Here is a 17,475-nt window from a genome sequence, read left to right on the forward strand (position 1 = left end):
AGTTTGGGAGATCATCTCAAACACAATGGAAATTTTAAAAATCTATTGAACATTTCTTTAAAAGAATCATAGTAATCTTAAAACTCGGACCAAACATTAATTTAAGTATGGGAAAAATCTACTGAGAGCCATATGTCCCACCGTGGTCGGTAGAATGACAATTCAAGTGTTAGAGAATCTACCTTTATGTCGCCACATCTTTTTTCTACGATCACACATTTTTCCAAAGTACGCAAACTTTGTGCAAACAAGTCTAGTTTGTCATATTCATTATTCACTCTTCGAATTCTATCTTAGGTATCCAAGAATATTTGGTTGATAGCTTTTCTCGTTGGAGATGAATAGGTGACGTGGCACTCAACATTAAATTTATTGTAACAAGATTAAGTTGGTTAATGTAAAAATATATATATGGAGGTGGGCGTGATGGTCACGTGAAAACCTGGTGTGTGTGTGTGTTGTTTGGTGACACCGAGAAGAGTTATCCAATCCAAAGAAAGCCAACGACAACGACTCGACAGGCGTGCCACTGTGTGTACACCACCATCGCCTCTGAGCACGCGCACACAATAATTCCCTCCCTCTCCTCTCTTATTCTCCTTACTTTTCTGGCTTTAAACAACTCCCTGATTTTAAAATTTTTAATTTAAATATTTACCCTTTGAATTTAGGTGCTTTAACTAAAAAGATAAAAGAAAGAAATATACTTCTCCTATAAAAAATTCTTTATATATATCTTTCTGACTTCTAATTTCTATCATTACATGAGTTTTCGCACCTGACGTATCAATACTTAGTAGGAATTTTTTTGGGAAAAAAAATTATGACCAAAATAAGATATAAAAATATAATTTAATTAAAGTTATGTCATGGGAATATATCGTTCCTATATTTGTACGCTATAGTTCATTTTAGATTGATTTTGTTTTTAATTTTAATTAAAGCATTTCATACAAATAGCAATATTTTTACTTAAATTCCTATAAAAAGAAAGAAAAAAAAAAAGAAATCAACTTAAGAGTTCTTGTCTCCATATGGACATCCTATAATTCAAAACAAATAATTTATTTTATCTTTGTTAGGGAGGTCAACTTGAGATGTTAAACACATATATATCTGACTTGTGGATTTGTTCATTAATCTTAAATTCAAGGTACTCAATTTCAACAATATTTCAAATCTATTATCTCATACACTTTTCTTAAATTTATATTTTCTAAATTTGCATCCAAACTCAAAGTTTTCCTGGATCTAAATTTCCTATATCTTTTTCTTACATTGGTCGGTGTTTACTGAAATTAAATGAAAAGATCTATCTTAAATTTAGGAATCAAATTAGTAATCTCATTCTTACCGTGCAACCTAATTAATGTCATTCTGATTCTTTTAGTCTATGGACCACACATCTTTTCAATAATTAACTTATAACTTTTAATCTTTCTCTATTAGTCTCTTAATAATATTCATAAATTTTTTGTTAATTGTTTTACCATTTTACTATTTATTTTTTCATTTAATTTTTCTAACAAAATGGTATACTACCTTTTCTTAGTTAATTTAATTTTATAATAAAATATTATAAATTCTTATTTAATCTATAAATTATTTAATTAATATCAATAAAATTTCTGACATGAGTTCATCCATATTAAACATTATAACAATAAAATTTAATAATATTTTATATTAACGACGGTTGTTCTATTTATATAATTTTATTTTAATTATTTATTATTTGTTAATATTAAATAAATTATTATTTTGATTAAAAATATTACTAACACCCTTTTTAATTAATCTATTTGAACTATAAATAAGAAAACGACATATTAGTAGTGGTTATATCTCTCATCTCTATTCTAATTTCATCCAGTTTTAGTAAACAATTTCAATTGGTTTTGAATTCCTATTCCACAAATAATATTTACATTTGGTATAATTTTATTCGTAAACAGAAACTTAAACTTAAATGAAACTTAACCCTTTCAAATTTAAAATGTCGAACCTATGCGATTGTTAATTTAAAAAATGCAAAATGTTATATAGGGGATAGCGTAGTGCATAGTATGAAGAAGAAGTTGTGGGGTGGGAGCATGAAGGACACGTGGCGGAGTTGCGGAAGAAGAGAAAGAAAGAGAGAGAGAAATTGGGGGAATTTCCGGACATGGAAATTGGGAAATGGGAATTGGTTTTAGTCCGGGAATGTGCTAGCCTATCCCCGCTACCAAACAGAGGCGCTGCCCCCACATTAATTAGTGTCTCAGGCTATGTGCCACTGCCAGCAACAGCAAACAGTGCAAAATTTTCACAACTCACTCTCCCTTTTCTACATCTTGTCTTTTTTTCTTTTTTTTTTTAAATAGAAAAATATTAATCATTTATGGGTTCTTCCTCTTCAGTCTTCCCTTTTAGATTAAAATTATAAATTTTAAAAAAATTGTAAATTGAGTATATTCTAGATCTCCTCCATCTAGATTTGTTTGCTTCCCGATGCTTGCTTCAAAACTTCATATTTTGAAAATGCTTATATTTAGAGATGTCAAAGAAATTAGACATGGTTGGAGATGTCATGTCCATCTAGACCATGCAGAGATTTTTAGTCTTTGTCCTTTCCTCATTTTCCAATTTAGGGAATTTGGGAGCAAGGACAACTAATGCTCACTTCATTATTATCAGTGTCTGTTCGTGTATTATTCACTCGTTAATAATATTGTTAGTTGAAGTCAATATGAACATGACTTAGTGGAAATTGGCATATGTGTCTAAATCTAACTCCATTTTAGATAAGAGTCTCTCGTACTAAATGGGAGCATGATCCCTTTTGACCAAACCCTTCACAACATTTTTTTTTTTAATTAACTTTTCTAATCATCCCGGTTTATACACTAAATTAGGTTAAGGGACCAATCGCTTATAGAATTTCTTTATTAACTTTTTTAATCATCCCTATTTCTACACTAAGTCATGCTAGGTGTCAAGGGCGAAGTTTTCAAACGCCGTGTAGAACTCTCTTGACCTGCAAGAGGTGTGCACAACGCACTGGATCAATGTCTAGTAGTACAGACGCATATGCAGTTAGAGCTACTGATAAACTCGCTTAGTACAGTGTCTAGTACGGTGTTAGGCAAGTGTCCCAGATGATGCTGCATTACTTTGAGATAGTGGGAGACGGACATGGAACGTCGGGAGAGGTCTCCACACTCTCTATCGTTTTCTCTCTCTCTCTCTCTCTCTCCCTCTCTCTATCCATATAAAAACTCCACATAAACACTAATCTAGATATGCAAGAAGTCCTACGACAACCCTTACGTAGATTCTTCCCACTTACAAGAAGTAGATTCTCACTGAGATTCCTGCAATAACTCTACGTACTCTATACCTATTTTCTCTCACTTTTAATACTAACTTAGGTATTGAGTGAATCGACAAAGTATCATACTGGTTCTAGATTTCTGTGAGCAAGTCAACCTTGAATTAGGAAACAAAGACATCATATATGACGCTACTCATGAATCGACATTAATACTAGTTATATATCTTAACAATATAAAACAACCACATTTGTTATTACAAAAATATGTAACACCTTTAGATACCCCATAGAACTTATTCCAAACATTCAAAACATATTTTTTTTTTGGTTAATTGATTCATCAATCATATTAACATGTTCACTGTCTGCATGAGTAAATCTCCTTTAAGAGAGTAGTAGGTTGGGTTTCCATCTTTCAAACTTCAACTTAAATAAATCAATAAATAATATAAAGGAAAAAAGAACTCATTAATTATGTGAGACCACAAGAAAATGTTAGTATAAAAAAAATTAAAATTTCAAATTTTATTCATCTCAGTTAACGTACTTTTTGAACATTTATTTTGATCCCCATATTTTTAAAAGAAGATTATTTTAACCAATTCATTATCACTTTTATCTAATTATAATTTTAACACTACCCTTCTCTCACTAAATATCTCAAAATATTAACCATATGTTTGTATTAAATGATTTTCATTATAATTTTTTAAGATTGATTTAATCAAATTTTAAAAATACAAGAACCAAGTCATAATAGTATTTAAACCAAAATTAGGAATACCTAACTCAAAATAGTATTTAAACGAAAATCATAGTATAGAAAAAAAGGACTAAAAATGAATATTTTTGTTATTGAAAAAATGGCATGTTATTGAAAAAGGATAAATTTGAATAAAAGGGAAGGGGGGGATCAGGTGGGTGTGGCTCAAGAGAATGGTATGGTGCACCGCTCATAGGGAATTGAAGAAAAGCAGACAAGTACTTGTGTGAAAAAGTAGGTGGGTCCCACATCAATCAGTGTTTTTATTTCTTATTATTTTATTATTTTTATATATATACAATAATAATAATAATAATAATAATAAGAATAAGACATGTGGGGCCCGGTTGAGGCTTCATCATGATGATCATGTGACATATCCAGCACTCGATTGGGAAGCGATTCTGAGTGTGGATCTCTTCCGTCCTTTTCTTTTCCTTTTTCCTTTTTTTTTCTAATAAAAAATGAGAAGAGAGATTAGACAGGACACGTACCAGAACTCGTGTCAACGCCGTTAGATTTTTCAGACACAAAAGAGAAAAATAATAATAATAATAAAATAAAAAAAAAAGAAAAGAAAAGAAGCTGTTGTGTTTGTGTTTGTGTTTGGGTGGGGCTGTGTTTTTTGTCAACACGCTCTTCTTTTCCTTTTGTTTGTTTGTTTTATCCCACGTTTGCACTATCCTTTACCCGAACTGGAATACCCCCTATCCCCGTTACCAAACACGCCCCTCCAAACAAGACAATATATCCTTTTTACCCTAAAACCAATCTACCGTTTTTCTCCTCTCTCTCCCATTTTTCTCCTCCAATTATCACAACACATTCTCTATACATTATCCTCTCCAATTTCAAATTTTCAATTTCTCCAACATTATTTATTTATTTATTTAGAGCGGGAGATTGAACATACAATGTCTTAGATTGAGATATATGTCGAGATTGTAATAAATGTCAATTACTATTTAGTTATGCTTACTTTGATAATTTCTCCACCATATTTGTACAAAATCATCTTATCTATTTTAGACATAAATTTTCAGTCATTTTGCTTTTAGTTTTTTGGTTTTACAAAAAACTGTACCATTTTTTAAGATTTTTATAGGTGTTTACAATGTTTTAAAAATTTATCTAATGGAAAACTTTTTTTTAATGCAACAAATGTGGGGATGAAAAATTGAATCTTTATCTCAACTCTAGGAAAAGATTAAGATACCTTAAATGCTTAACTATGTTGATAAGAAACTTAATACTTATAATTAAAAAAAAAATTGAGAAGAAGGTTTCTAACTCTTCATCCTAACTTCTAAATAATAAGTAGAAATTGTAGAAAAATTGTTTGCTTTGGTTGCTAGGATTAAATTAAAATTATTTGAAAAAAAAAACTAAATTGAAAAAACACTCAAATTCATTAAAGACTACTTTTTCAAAATACTTAACCCTAAAGCAAACTAATTAAATTTTATGTGATCCATTAATTAATAGTTGGTTCATAACCAATTTATTTAATTAGTAGAGCTCTCTTGACCTTATTTACTTTTATTATCTAAGATTCTTCATATAAAAATGAATAACCATATATAATCTAGCATTTTTAACCTCATAAAATTATATATATCACATCATCCCCTAGGTAGTGTAGTCCATAACTACTTCCCATACACGGCCAAATTTCTGCACTATAATATTTATTTAATTTCGAGAAATAGTCCTTGGAGTAAGAAACTACGAATCTAACTCCAATTTCTTTTTTTTTTTAACAACTCCAAAAATATATACTTTCTAGACCCGTTTAAAATATTTGTTTAATGAGGCCACAAAAGGAGACAGACAGTGATAGATTCTAAAACTTAATTAAAGAAAAAAAAAATCAGAAATATCCAATTTTTATCAATGATTTAAAATGTGAAACAAATAGAAAAAATGGTATTGAAGAGAAGGCAAAGCAAAGAAATGGGAATTTAAAATCCCCATCCCGATTTTCTTTTATTGTTGTTTATATAACATATAAACACTTATAAACATGGCGTCCCAAAAAGGATAAAAGGAAAAAGAAAAGAAAAAACACTACCATTTTTTCATAGCTCCTTGCCAAGTTCTTAATTTAATTATCTATAATTACTCTTTTTTTTTCTCAAGGATATGATTAAAGACTAATCCAGCTTCAAATTCCAAAAGAGGAAAAAAAAAAAACAAGCAAAATCAAGAGGGAGAAGAAAGGCTAAATTATGAAGAGATAACCATTCCCAAGTAGCTTAGTAGAAGAGTATGATGCAGGGTCGGATCTTGGAACTCCGGCAGCACAACCGCCGCCGTCACCACCACCGACCGCGGCGGCGATTTGGTTTCACTTTCACATGATGTTACAACTTGAGGGGTTTTCGTCGCTGAAATACGTGTAGGGTTCCGGCTGCGGCGGCGGGTATGGGTGGTACGGCGGAGGGTAAGGGTACGGCGGCGGGACGTAGTTGACGGCCGGCGGTGGCCGCGCGTACATCATCGGTTGGTGGCCGAGCGCGTGTTGCTGCTGATTCATCATCTGAGCCATATACTGTTGTTGTTGGTAGGGGTTTCCGGCCATGGTCATGGCCTCCGCCCCTGCGCCTCCTTGGGGGAAAAACCTCCCGCCCCCGCCGGCACCGCCTCCGCCGTTCATGGCTGCCGCCGCCGCCGCGGGGAGTCCTTGCACAGCCGGAAGATTGCCCATTTGGCCCATCGGCCGGTCACCCATTTGACCCATTGGAACATTCATGCTGCCCATTTGCCCCAAATTGGACATTCCCAATCCATGAGCTCCCACCAAGCTCTGTAAATCATGGCCCATCCCGTTTGCCCCACCGGCCTTTTGACTGCCGTTCCCCCCATTACTCCCACCGCCGTTGCCGTTCTTGCTGTTGGCCCCACCGCCGCCGCCGCCGCCGTTGTTGAAAATCTTCGCATCGTTATTCTTCCCTCCACCGCCGTTGCCCTGTTTTTGATTGCTCCCACCTCCACCTCCGCCTCCACCGCCACCGCCATTACCTTTCCCGTTCTTACCTTGAACCACCGGTACAGCTCCTCCTCCGCCGCCTCCATTGCCGCCTTTCTTACCGTTACCTCCGCCATTGGCACCGCCATTTCCGCCCATTACCGGCGGGTGATTCCCGTTCATCATCATCATCTTCGGAATCTGCCCATTCCCCATCATGGGTGGTTTCATCTTATTCGCCGGAGGAAGATGGAGATTACCCAAATCATCCTCAAAATCATCATCGTCTTCATATTCATCCTCATCATCATAGTCGTCAAGATCATCCTCATCGCTCAGATCATCGCTCTCGTTCAAATTGAACTTCCCCGCCCCCTTGGGAAGATTCGGATTCTGATCCTTCACGGGCAATTTCAAGCCTTTAAATTGGGGCGGAAGCTTCAGATCTTGAAACCCTTTCATCTGCTGTGGCTGTTGCAGCCCTTGCCCTTGCCCGCCTTTCGGTTGGTTGTTTCCGTTACCACCGCCGCCCGCGGCGCCGCCCTTCTGGTTCTGGCCCTTGTTGTTCCCACCTTTGGCATTGTCAATTGCCATGTTCTTCATCTGATTGGCTATGTTGTTCTGCTGATTTTTGTTGTTGGCCGGCTGCCCGCCCCAAATCTCTGCATGTTTGCCGGATTTTGAGAGCTTCTTGATCAGTACGGCGGCGTCTACGTTTCCGGTGACCGTGACCTTCCCCTGTTCCGCATCTATGTCGGTGGTAAAAACCCCTGAAGAAAAGAAAAAAAAAAACAAACCCCAGAAATTTAAAATACAAAAACCCGTCAAACAAACTCAAAGACTTTAGAAAAAAGGGCGGAAAAAACAGTCAAAATAGTCAAAATCAAGTGGAAAGGGGAAGAAATCAAGAAGTTGAAAAAAAAAAAACAAAACATGGGAAATGGGGAGAGGGTGTACCATCGATTTTCTGCAAGATTTTCTTAACCTTGTGCTTACATCCATCGCAGTGAATGTTCACCTTCAGAACACATTTCTGCATTCACAACCAAAAACACCCAAAACCCAAAAAAGAAACCACATAAAAAAAACAGTGAACACACAGTAGAGACAGAAAACAGAGGAAAAAGAAAAAAACCCACAAAACATCTGGAGAAAACAACGCACCTGGATCTTGAGAAACTCCTCTTTACTCATAGCTCCAAGTCAAACACAGAGATTTAAAAAAGCAAAAAGGAAAGTAAGAGAGAGAGAGAGAGAGAGAGAGGGAGATGGGGATGGAGAATAATAGATCTGGGAAATGAAAAAGAAGTAGGAGAAAACAGAGAGGGGAGAATGAGAAGGAAGAGGAAACTGATGGGTGTGTGTGGATTCTCTTGGAACTCAACTAAGAAAGTAGGAATCTGAGTACACAGAAAAAAGAAAAGAAAACCCAAAACCCAACAGCTCAGAGATGGAGTAGGTGTGGTTCTTAAGGCTCTGTAGTTCGTTCACTCGTTCCTCTTTTTCAGGGTGAGAAACAGAAACAGAAACAGAGAGAAAATGGATCAAAGGAAAGTGGAGGATGAATGAATGGCAGAAACTCGAAACCAAAAACGTAGAGCCTCAACCAGAGACTACTCTTTATTTCACTCCCTCAATTGCTTTGGTTTGCAGTGGCAGAGTTTTCGAAACCCCCACTCAATTCTTTAATTTAGAATTCAATTGCAGAGCCGAGCCGCCGGTTCAGCCACCCCGCCGGCGTCACCCGCTCCACACTCACTTTCAAACGGCGTCGTTTCGGTCTATTACGAGATCCCCCGACAAGACAGATTCGTGGGTAAAAACCTAAATGCATCTCTCCTATGCCTAATTATAACACATCATGTGAATCAAAAATCTAAACTTTGTTTTTGAGTTCTAAAATCAAAGATTTTATTTTTCTCTACTTCAACGACGACCCATGCACCGTTCACGTACCTGCACATACGCTACGGATTATTATTTCGTACCCGCACATACGCTACCGATCATCGTTTGGTTGAAATTGCATTGCTTGAACCTAAAATCTCAAGACTATTCCTTAAGGATTATTGATGTTGTTTTCTTAAATTGATCTATAAACAAAATAGGAATTAATCGTGTCATTTTTATTATTTCTACTTAATTACAAAATATATTGACTAAATAGAGTACTAATTCTATTTTCTTATTAAAAAATAATAAATTTTAATTTTTTATCAATAGTAATATTTTTTTATTTTAACCACTTACTTAAGATTAATGAATAATGAATAATTAAAATAAACTATGTTAACTGAGAAAAGGCTAATATAATTTTTATTCCTCAACCGTCATTAATATAAAACTTAATCACATTTTATTGGTATAATATTTAATAATAATGAAATCTATTTTAACAATATGATTGATGTTTAATTAATACCATAGCTCGTTTTGGTAATACATCAAGCTCGTCTGATTTTTTTTTATTAGACTGAAAATTATTAGTAGTAGTATAAATAAACAAAGAAAAATAAAAACAATTAATAAAAAAAAAGTATAGGTCTAGGAAGAGTAAAATAATTATATAAAATGTTGAGACACGGAATCAGAAATGAAATTGAAATTTACCCCTTTTTAAGAAAGTAATTGTGAGGTGGGTCCCACTAATTAATTCTATTCTTACATCTTAATAAACACCATCCAAGTGTGAAAATTTCATTTTCAATGCCAAAAACAAAACAAAAAAAAGAGTGTAAACTAAATGACCTTTTAAGATCTTTATTTAAAAAGTGATAATTAGTAAATGAGCTTTTTTTTTTCTTTTTTGGGTACTTCTATACGATCATTATGTCTAATAATATATTATTGTACATTTTTGTCAATGCTTTATTTAAATTGAATTGAGGCTTACGCTGTCTGTCACTTTTAGTCTTTTAAGACATGGTTTCAAAGTATACTATATGGTAATGGTTTAATGACAATAAATATGGTTAACTAAGTTAGACCCAGTATTTAAACCTAAATACTAAAACTTATATTAAAATTTTAATTTATCAATGCATATTATTAAAAATTTATAGTTAATTAAGGCATAATGAGTTGTTTGGGAAGTCCAAGCTTATGAAACTCATAAATGTTTATCAGTTGAATCTAAAAAAAGTTGTGAATGGGGTTTGTTGGATGTTATTTTTCGATTTCATTTTTTTAAGTTGTGAAGACGACAACAAAATATCTATCAATATTGACATTTTAGTAGTATTTCCATCAAACGAGACGGGAGGGCATGGTGATTTCTGCATCTCCCTAGACAATTCAATATTATATGCAGACAAAAGATCTGAAAAGAATAATTAACGGTCCTACTGAAGGGGATAAAATTTCCATCCCAAGTATGGAGTTACCAACCTTTTTTCTTTTTACCCCTTTTCTTCAAGTCCAAGCAAATTATTGCCTCTTTCTCAAAAGCCTAAACTGACATGAAACCCCAAGTAACTTTGGCTCTTTTGGCTTACTTTTCCCTCGTATAGAAACAAAAGGTCACTTTGACTGTGAAAAAAGACATCTAAAATTATTGGCAAGAACCCTAAACAAACTGCCCTTTACAAAGGACACCATAGGGGGTAGGGGAGGGCTCATATGATAGAGTTCAAGGTAGTTTTTGCCTAACAAAGGAATGGATTTCAAAACAATTCCTGTAAATCGTGTCTGGTTTTGGATAAAATGATGATTTCGAGCAAATTACCTTGCTCGGTAAAACTTCGCCTAACGTTATTTCTTAAAGAGACGATTTACCTTCGTATCTTAAAAGTGCGTTAACTTAGAAATTGATTCTAAAGGTAACAAGAATCCAGGCTCATCACATTGACCCAGTTGTGCATTTCATCACCTGAACACCACATGTTCAATAAATAGTGGTTCATAAATGGAGAAGCAGATGAAAATGCCATTTATAGCATGTTACCAACAATGTCAACATTGAAAACAACTCTCACATATCATTCAAAAGAAAAAAAGACAAATCAAAAAGGTCATAATTTGGGGAGGAGGCTCACTCAGATTCAAAACTAATTAGTGTGTGTAAGGTGACAACACTGCTTCTCAATCATCATTTTTCCCACTAATAAGCTTCTTGAGATTCTTGAATTTGCCTCACTCGCTGCTTCTACAAACAAACAAAAGGAAAAACCCGACCCCCTCCTCATACACACGTGCACGGTCTCTTGCATGCACGTCGACAAACACAATAACAGATGAATCGTAAATGTTCATATACATACGTTACAGTAGAAAGTTGGCTCATGGATGACTGGTTATGACATTATTTAATAGTTAGACATGACATGGTACCATCAAGTTGTGAATACTACACTATATTATGTAAATGAAGAAGAAGAAATATACATATATATGTGTGTGTAAAAAGAATGCAGTCGAATATGTGACTATGACACATCAAAAACCAAAGAATTTAACAGCCATACCATGCAAACCAACGTAGGATGAAGAGGAAATTCTCACTGGTCGCTATTATTTATCTTGATTTCTATAAGTTCTTCAATTGGTTGACGGCAAATAGGACATTTATTGGATTGAAGCCTCAGTTCCTTGGCACACTCACTGCACATGCACTGCAAACAAAGAAACAAAAATATAGAAATAAGTTGGATAAAAAAATTAAGTACAAAAGTGAAAAGTAGATTAAAAGAGGGAAGGGAAAAGGAAAAAGTGTCTTTGTTACTCGTGTAATATGTGTTTAAAGAAATCAGATGTAGCAAATATTCTATATTAGAATCTGGTTAAATTAAAATAACTTTTAGAGCCATTTTTAGAGCCGTGTCTAATAAGTCTATGAACTTTCAACGCCGTTTAATAAACTCCTTAAGAGTATTTAATAAATATTGAAGTTTTTAATTATGTGTTTAATAGGTGCTTAATCTTTCAATTTCTCTAATTTATAAATAAAAATTGAAATTTCAAGAACTCATTAAACACAATATTGAAAATTTAGAGACCAAACTTGTAATTTTAATTTTAGATGGTAGAAGTTTCAGTTTTTGCATGCCATGAACAAACACTCAAAAGTGAAGTCTCACCATATGTCGGCATGGTAATACGGCGGTATCCTTGGGTTCAGTCATGCAAATCACACACTCCTTCCCGGTGTCGTTGTCGTCAAAGCCTTCTGCTGATGAACTACCTATTCCAAATATCTCTCGTAATTCATATCGCACTCCATCAATCCAAAGAAGCTGCCTAATCACTCTAACTTGGAAAGGACCACCATTTTTCTTCTCCAGAACAGCTTGAGTAATTTGCATATGTGAATTATCTGGTTGAGGCTCGCCAATACGCTCATCATTGGACTGGGAGGGTGAGCAAGTCTCAGCTGAAATAACTAGAGGAAAAATGTCCTCTGCAGGTGAGGGTTTTGAGAGGTCGTCCAACTCAAAAAATCCCAAGTCAAAGCCTGTACCCACAGGCTGAAAGAACTTCTGAGCAGGACCTTTCTGAAATGGGATTCTCACCGGCTTAAAGGCTTCGGGATATACTGGAACAAACCTACAGTTGAGCTCTTCCTTGGCAAAAAATAGAATGGTTATGCTGTACACCATGTAAAAAAAAAAGGAATTAGTTACAGGTAACAAAAAAGTATCTTCAAGGCAGCAAGAAGGAAGCTGATGACTGAAAAAGTACAATGGAGCTTGACAATACAAAATCGAGCAGTAAAATGTACTGGGAGTGTTTAAGGAGTGGCCAAGTATATATATATATATAATATCAATATAACAGCCAACAACAACCCAGTACAGTATCTAAACTAAGCTGGGAGTAATGCACTAAGAGTCCAAAAGGTGTTTGAATCTTGGAGTTTCTTTTTTGTTTTTAAAATGAAGTTGGGATTTCAAAAACATCTCAAAAATAGAAAACATAAAAAAAAAAGTTTTTAAATAAGCTTGTGTTTGAAAAACAGAAAACAAAAACTACAATGATTATCCAACATATTCTAAGAAATGGAGGCTTGTTAATAAAAATTTTATCAACCAAAAATGCCTCCCAGAGAAACTTCAATTTACTTACAGGTCGAACCAGAAGCAGCCTCATAGGCCTTTCCTTGCCAGTCTACTTCTTTCAGTGGCATCCTCCTTGATTATCTTCCCTAAATGCTCCACTAATAATGGATTTTTCCTTTTTATTATTCAGAAGTTTATCTTGTTACAGATAGTTGGTAGTTTCATTTCTCCCAGAAATATGGACAACATATTGTGATCAAGAAATTCTCTCAAAAATAACAATAATAAAACATGTTTTATGTCATATTTTGTTCATTGTCTCGAGTCACTTGTGTTGTTAAGTATTGTGTTGTCAATGTTGACCAAGTCATTTTCCCCTCAAAAAACAAAAAGCAATACAAGAAGCCCAATTCAGCATGAAACCTTTTCACAAAAAATGTAATGGAACGCCAAATTTATATGGCCTTTAAACCAGAGGCCTAGTGATCATTTTTTTTCCTTTTTTCTTTTTATTTTATTTTATTATTATCATTATTTTTTATAACCAGGAGTAGGAGCTTTGCTCCCTATGCCAGGGGCCAGAACCTAGTGATCATCTACTCAAGCAATTAACACAATTTCCCGATTCCCAACACTTCCCAGTTCTCCTCACTTTTCATATGCAAGTCCCAAGCAATAATTTTAAATTGATACAAAAACTAATATTTTTTTTATCCGTGAGTGTCCGGGCCAACTTGTAACCTTAACTAATCTCACGAGACAACCATCTGACCGTACTATATTTAGTTGATTGCTAAGGAAACAAAACAAAACTATAGTACTAAAAGTTGTGACAGTGCTCATCTGAGTAGAATGCCCGGGCCTCTACAATAACACATGAAAGCAACTATGTGATTCAAGGTATAAGGCAATGATCAAGAAGAATTGCTTGGAAGAACTCTACTTAATGGTGCCAGTCATAGTTCAATTTCCTTCCCCTCATTATGTGCTTGGTTCTAGTTAAAATGAGATTATAAGTACTCCAAGACTACTAGATATCAACAGCATATGTTCCCTAAGCACCGGATGAATACAAACAGGCATTGTGAACTTCCATTCAGCAATAAGAAAATGACATCATGACAAGCAGTTTATAACTAAGCCCCTTGATTTCCCCTTAACTTAGACCTGGCTAAACCTCTGCAAGGTTTTAGAGAAGTCCCTCACCTCCCAACGTAGCAAGGGAAATCCAAATCATGAACCATTTCAAATCGCTCCAAATCATTCTACCGCCACCCACATCCCCAGCACAACACTAATTATTAACCAGAACACAATTAAGCGGAATTCAAATGGAAAATTTAGAGTTACCTTCCGTCATACAACGCGTCGAAAACGAAGGAAACCAAGTGACGATCGGGGTTCTGCTCATCCACCTCAATCCGCAGAGTATCCTTATGCACATTCACATCATTTCTAACCTTCTTCGCCTGCCGGTGCTCCACAAACGGCAGGGGCGGGGGCGGAAGCAACGGCGGACCCATGGCCGGCCGAATTTGGGACCACCCATTACTCTGATTGGCATAATAAGGATGAAAATTGAACCGCCCCATGGTAGAAGCCGCATAATTACACGAATTATACCCACCAGAAAAGTAGTAGGAGTGAGGAGCAGGGGGAGGCGGAGGAGGAGGGGGTTGCAGAGGTAGCGGCTGCGGAGTTGGAGCGTAAGGGTTGCTGTGCGGCGGCGGCGGCGGAGAAAGAGACGGAGGTTCAGAAGGGTAATAGAAAGAGGAAGAAGAGAGGTACGGCGGAGGCGGAGCAGGGTTTTGAAGGTAATTGTTTCTTCTTCTGTTACTCCATGAAATACCCATTTCTTGAGAATCACAGAGAGAGATCGGAGGGGAAGAAGAAGAAGAAGAAATGGTGAATCCCAGGTTTCGGATTTTTGCTCTAAGAATTGGAAAAAGTAATTTTGTGTGAAGTTGAAGAAACCAGTCCCAGTCCTCGTTTATTCAGCCGTTGACCTCCGTTTTCTATTTGACGGTTCCACCCGGTTTCCGACGTGTCGTTTTTTCCCGGTGAGATGACGACCACGCGTCTCACACGTCCTTCTCTACCGACATGTAGGTAAATCAACATGCATTATATTACATGTCGTCCTTGTTCTTCCAAATCCTAACTGTGGCATTATTGAAGTCAAAATATTTTGAGTCCACTAACAAATCATGGTAGAACTAAAAAAAAAATTATAATAACGTAATAAAAATATTTTTTTGAATTTATAAAAATAATAGCATGCGCATATAAATAAATAAATAAAAGGCTACAATATTTGATTTCTTAGGTGTAACATTCACAGCTTCATGGATTTTCGATGAATTTTTAATTTTTTTTGTTTATGCTTAATAATTAGAATACGTGTCTTATCACATTTTTAGCATTGTATTTTAGTTTTTTACTTCAATTTCTTCAATTTTATATTTTCTGCTTGATTAGACTCCATGCACGTCCATGTCATTATTAAGAAATAACAAGAGTTCATCATGTACCAAATTAGTTATGATTGACTTAGAAAATTAGTTAGATAAATCCAACCAACATTTTTTACTGCGTTGTAGTCATTTTTTTTTCTTTTTCAATTAAAATAATATTTTAAAACCCAATCTATTTTTCAATTAAATGCGACTTGCACATCTTTAATTATTAAAATAAAATCATTCCTATGAAACTTATAATAAACTTTTATAAATAATTTGTCGCCTTGGGTTTCTGTTATTTTTCATTTTCGAATAGTAAATTTTAGTAAAGTCTTTGTCAAGTATTTTTTATTTTTTATTTTTTGTGCAAATGTTGAAGCAAAGTCTCCAGATTTCAGGAACTTGAAGGAGAATTTACCCCAAAAAGAAACTACAAATTCAAAACTTTTCCAAAAGCTCTGCTTTTTTTTTTTGTGCTTTTGATTGAAGCTTTAATATACTTAGTCTACAGCGACGGACATCTTCTGCCAAACGTCTCTTCAAAAGAAAGTCGTCACCAATCGAGCTTAAAATTTTCTCGAGAACAGGAAAATTTCCAATACAAACGGTTTCCGAGTTACAGAGACTTACATTATCACACAGAAGGCAAAAGAAAAACAATGCAAAAAAACAGCAACAGTACTTATTCTATGTGTTGAAGAAAAACACACCACAATGTGATCTAAGTTGCTTGAAAGGGAAGAAGCAGAGAAGACATTGAGGGTAAGAATCAGCAAAAATCGGGCCTCGGTTTCTTGCGAATGGATACGCAGCCACGCTGATGATCTCGAAAGATTCTGATCTCGGAAAACTCCCTTAGATCCTCAAGACTAATGTACTGCTGCTTCACCATTCTGATGGAATCACCCCCGGTTTCATGTATCCAAACATAAGGTTGAGAAGCTTGATCGTAGTAATAAAGCAAGCTCTTCATACTCCTCCCTGTTCCCGGCATGTATGCTTTGTAAATGCTCTTGCATTTCAACCTCTTTGAGCATCCTGGCTTCAAACTATGCACCTTTTTCAATATTGATCCTACCCTTATCTGCACCTCGACCGCCCTGTCGCTCATATTCCATATTCTCGTCCCCAACCCCGACGCTCCACCGTGCTCGACGCACCCGTCGAAGCACCTCCCGAGCCTGAAAACGCCCAGCCCCGGCATGTCACACCACAATCTCTCCCTCCCTCACCTCAAACTCTTGAGACCCTTAATGGAGAATATGGATAGCCCCTTCCATCAAGGAATTGGTAGGGTCCTCATAGGCCACAGAATTCAACAAGCATGAAATGGGGGAGTGGGGAAAAAGAGGCACAAGAAAATTGCATTGAAAGAATAAAAATTTTGAGGGGATTGAGAAATTCTCTATGGTGGTTTGTTGAGGAAGGAAGATTTAAAAAAAAGTAAATAAATAAAAAAGAAAGGGCAATGGTGTAAAAAGAAGTTCAAAGCTTCATGATGAGGGTTGCATTTGAAAATATGATGTTGCTTCCACCTTTCATGATGAAATATTTTTCTTTTGGTTCACTCCACTGTTCATCTTTCAACAACAACCTTCAATCATCTTAGAGAAGATTGTGGGTAGATTGATTGTGAGATTCTTGCTTTAGGAGGAAAAAAAAAATAGAATAAGAATCAATTTTTAAAGTTAAAAGTTGTTTACTTCTCAATTAAGTTCTTATTATCACTCAATGTTAAAATTAATTGAAAAAAAATCCGATGATATAACGTGGAACTACTCCTTGTTAGTTAAGTTAGAAGTACTTTATATTTTAATTTGATGAAATAGAGACATGCTATTTACTAGTTTTATATGACCTAGTATGTTGTAACTTATAGAAAATTGACACGTTAAAGTGTTGGTATACTAACAATTGATAAACTCATAAAAATTACTATTTTAAAATTGATATACCGTGATTCATCTAATACTTAGTTA

General features: G+C 35.2%; 3 protein-coding genes across 5 annotated transcripts; all 3 read right to left on the minus strand.

The window, feature by feature from the left end:
* Nucleotides 1-6,005: 6,005 nt before the first annotated feature.
* LOC148211175 (Heavy metal transport/detoxification superfamily protein) lies at nt 6,006-8,869 on the minus strand. 2 transcript variants are annotated; one of them, XM_088123886.1, is made up of 3 exons: nt 8,209-8,869; nt 8,002-8,077; nt 6,006-7,814 (listed from the first exon to the last, which is right to left on the minus strand). In XM_088123886.1, exons 1-3 carry the CDS (start codon nt 8,236-8,238, stop codon nt 6,430-6,432), a joined length of 1,491 nt encoding a protein of 496 aa, XP_087980012.1. In that variant the 5' UTR covers nt 8,239-8,869; the 3' UTR covers nt 6,006-6,429. The 2 variants fall into 2 exon arrangements, with proteins under 2 accessions (XP_087980012.1, XP_087980013.1); XM_088123887.1 differs by lacking the exon at nt 8,002-8,077 and having other exon boundaries at nt 8,209-8,867.
* Nucleotides 8,870-10,567: 1,698 nt separating this feature from the next.
* On the minus strand, nt 10,568-15,033 carry LUL4 (RING/U-box superfamily protein). 2 transcript variants are annotated; one of them, XM_088123888.1, is made up of 4 exons: nt 14,388-15,033; nt 12,120-12,627; nt 11,508-11,654; nt 10,568-10,912 (listed from the first exon to the last, which is right to left on the minus strand). In XM_088123888.1, the coding sequence occupies exons 1-3, from the start codon at nt 14,888-14,890 to the stop codon at nt 11,541-11,543; spliced, it is 1,125 nt and encodes a 374-aa protein (XP_087980014.1). In that variant the 5' UTR covers nt 14,891-15,033; the 3' UTR covers nt 10,568-10,912; nt 11,508-11,540. The 2 variants fall into 2 exon arrangements, with proteins under 2 accessions (XP_087980014.1, XP_022138033.1); XM_022282341.2 differs by lacking the exon at nt 10,568-10,912 and having other exon boundaries at nt 10,927-11,654.
* A 1,001-nt stretch (nt 15,034-16,034) lies between these two features.
* Nucleotides 16,035-17,068, minus strand: LOC111009291 (RING zinc finger protein). The gene has a single exon (XM_022282342.2). The coding sequence runs from the start codon at nt 16,698-16,700 to the stop codon at nt 16,266-16,268; it is 435 nt and encodes a 144-aa protein (XP_022138034.1). The 5' UTR covers nt 16,701-17,068; the 3' UTR covers nt 16,035-16,265.
* Nucleotides 17,069-17,475: the final 407 nt, after the last annotated feature.

Source organism: Momordica charantia (assembly GCF_013281855.1).
Source record: "Momordica charantia cultivar OHB3-1 chromosome 5 unlocalized genomic scaffold, Mcharantia_2.0 BLBB01000005.1, whole genome shotgun sequence".
Classification (NCBI taxonomy): domain Eukaryota; kingdom Viridiplantae; phylum Streptophyta; class Magnoliopsida; order Cucurbitales; family Cucurbitaceae; genus Momordica; species Momordica charantia.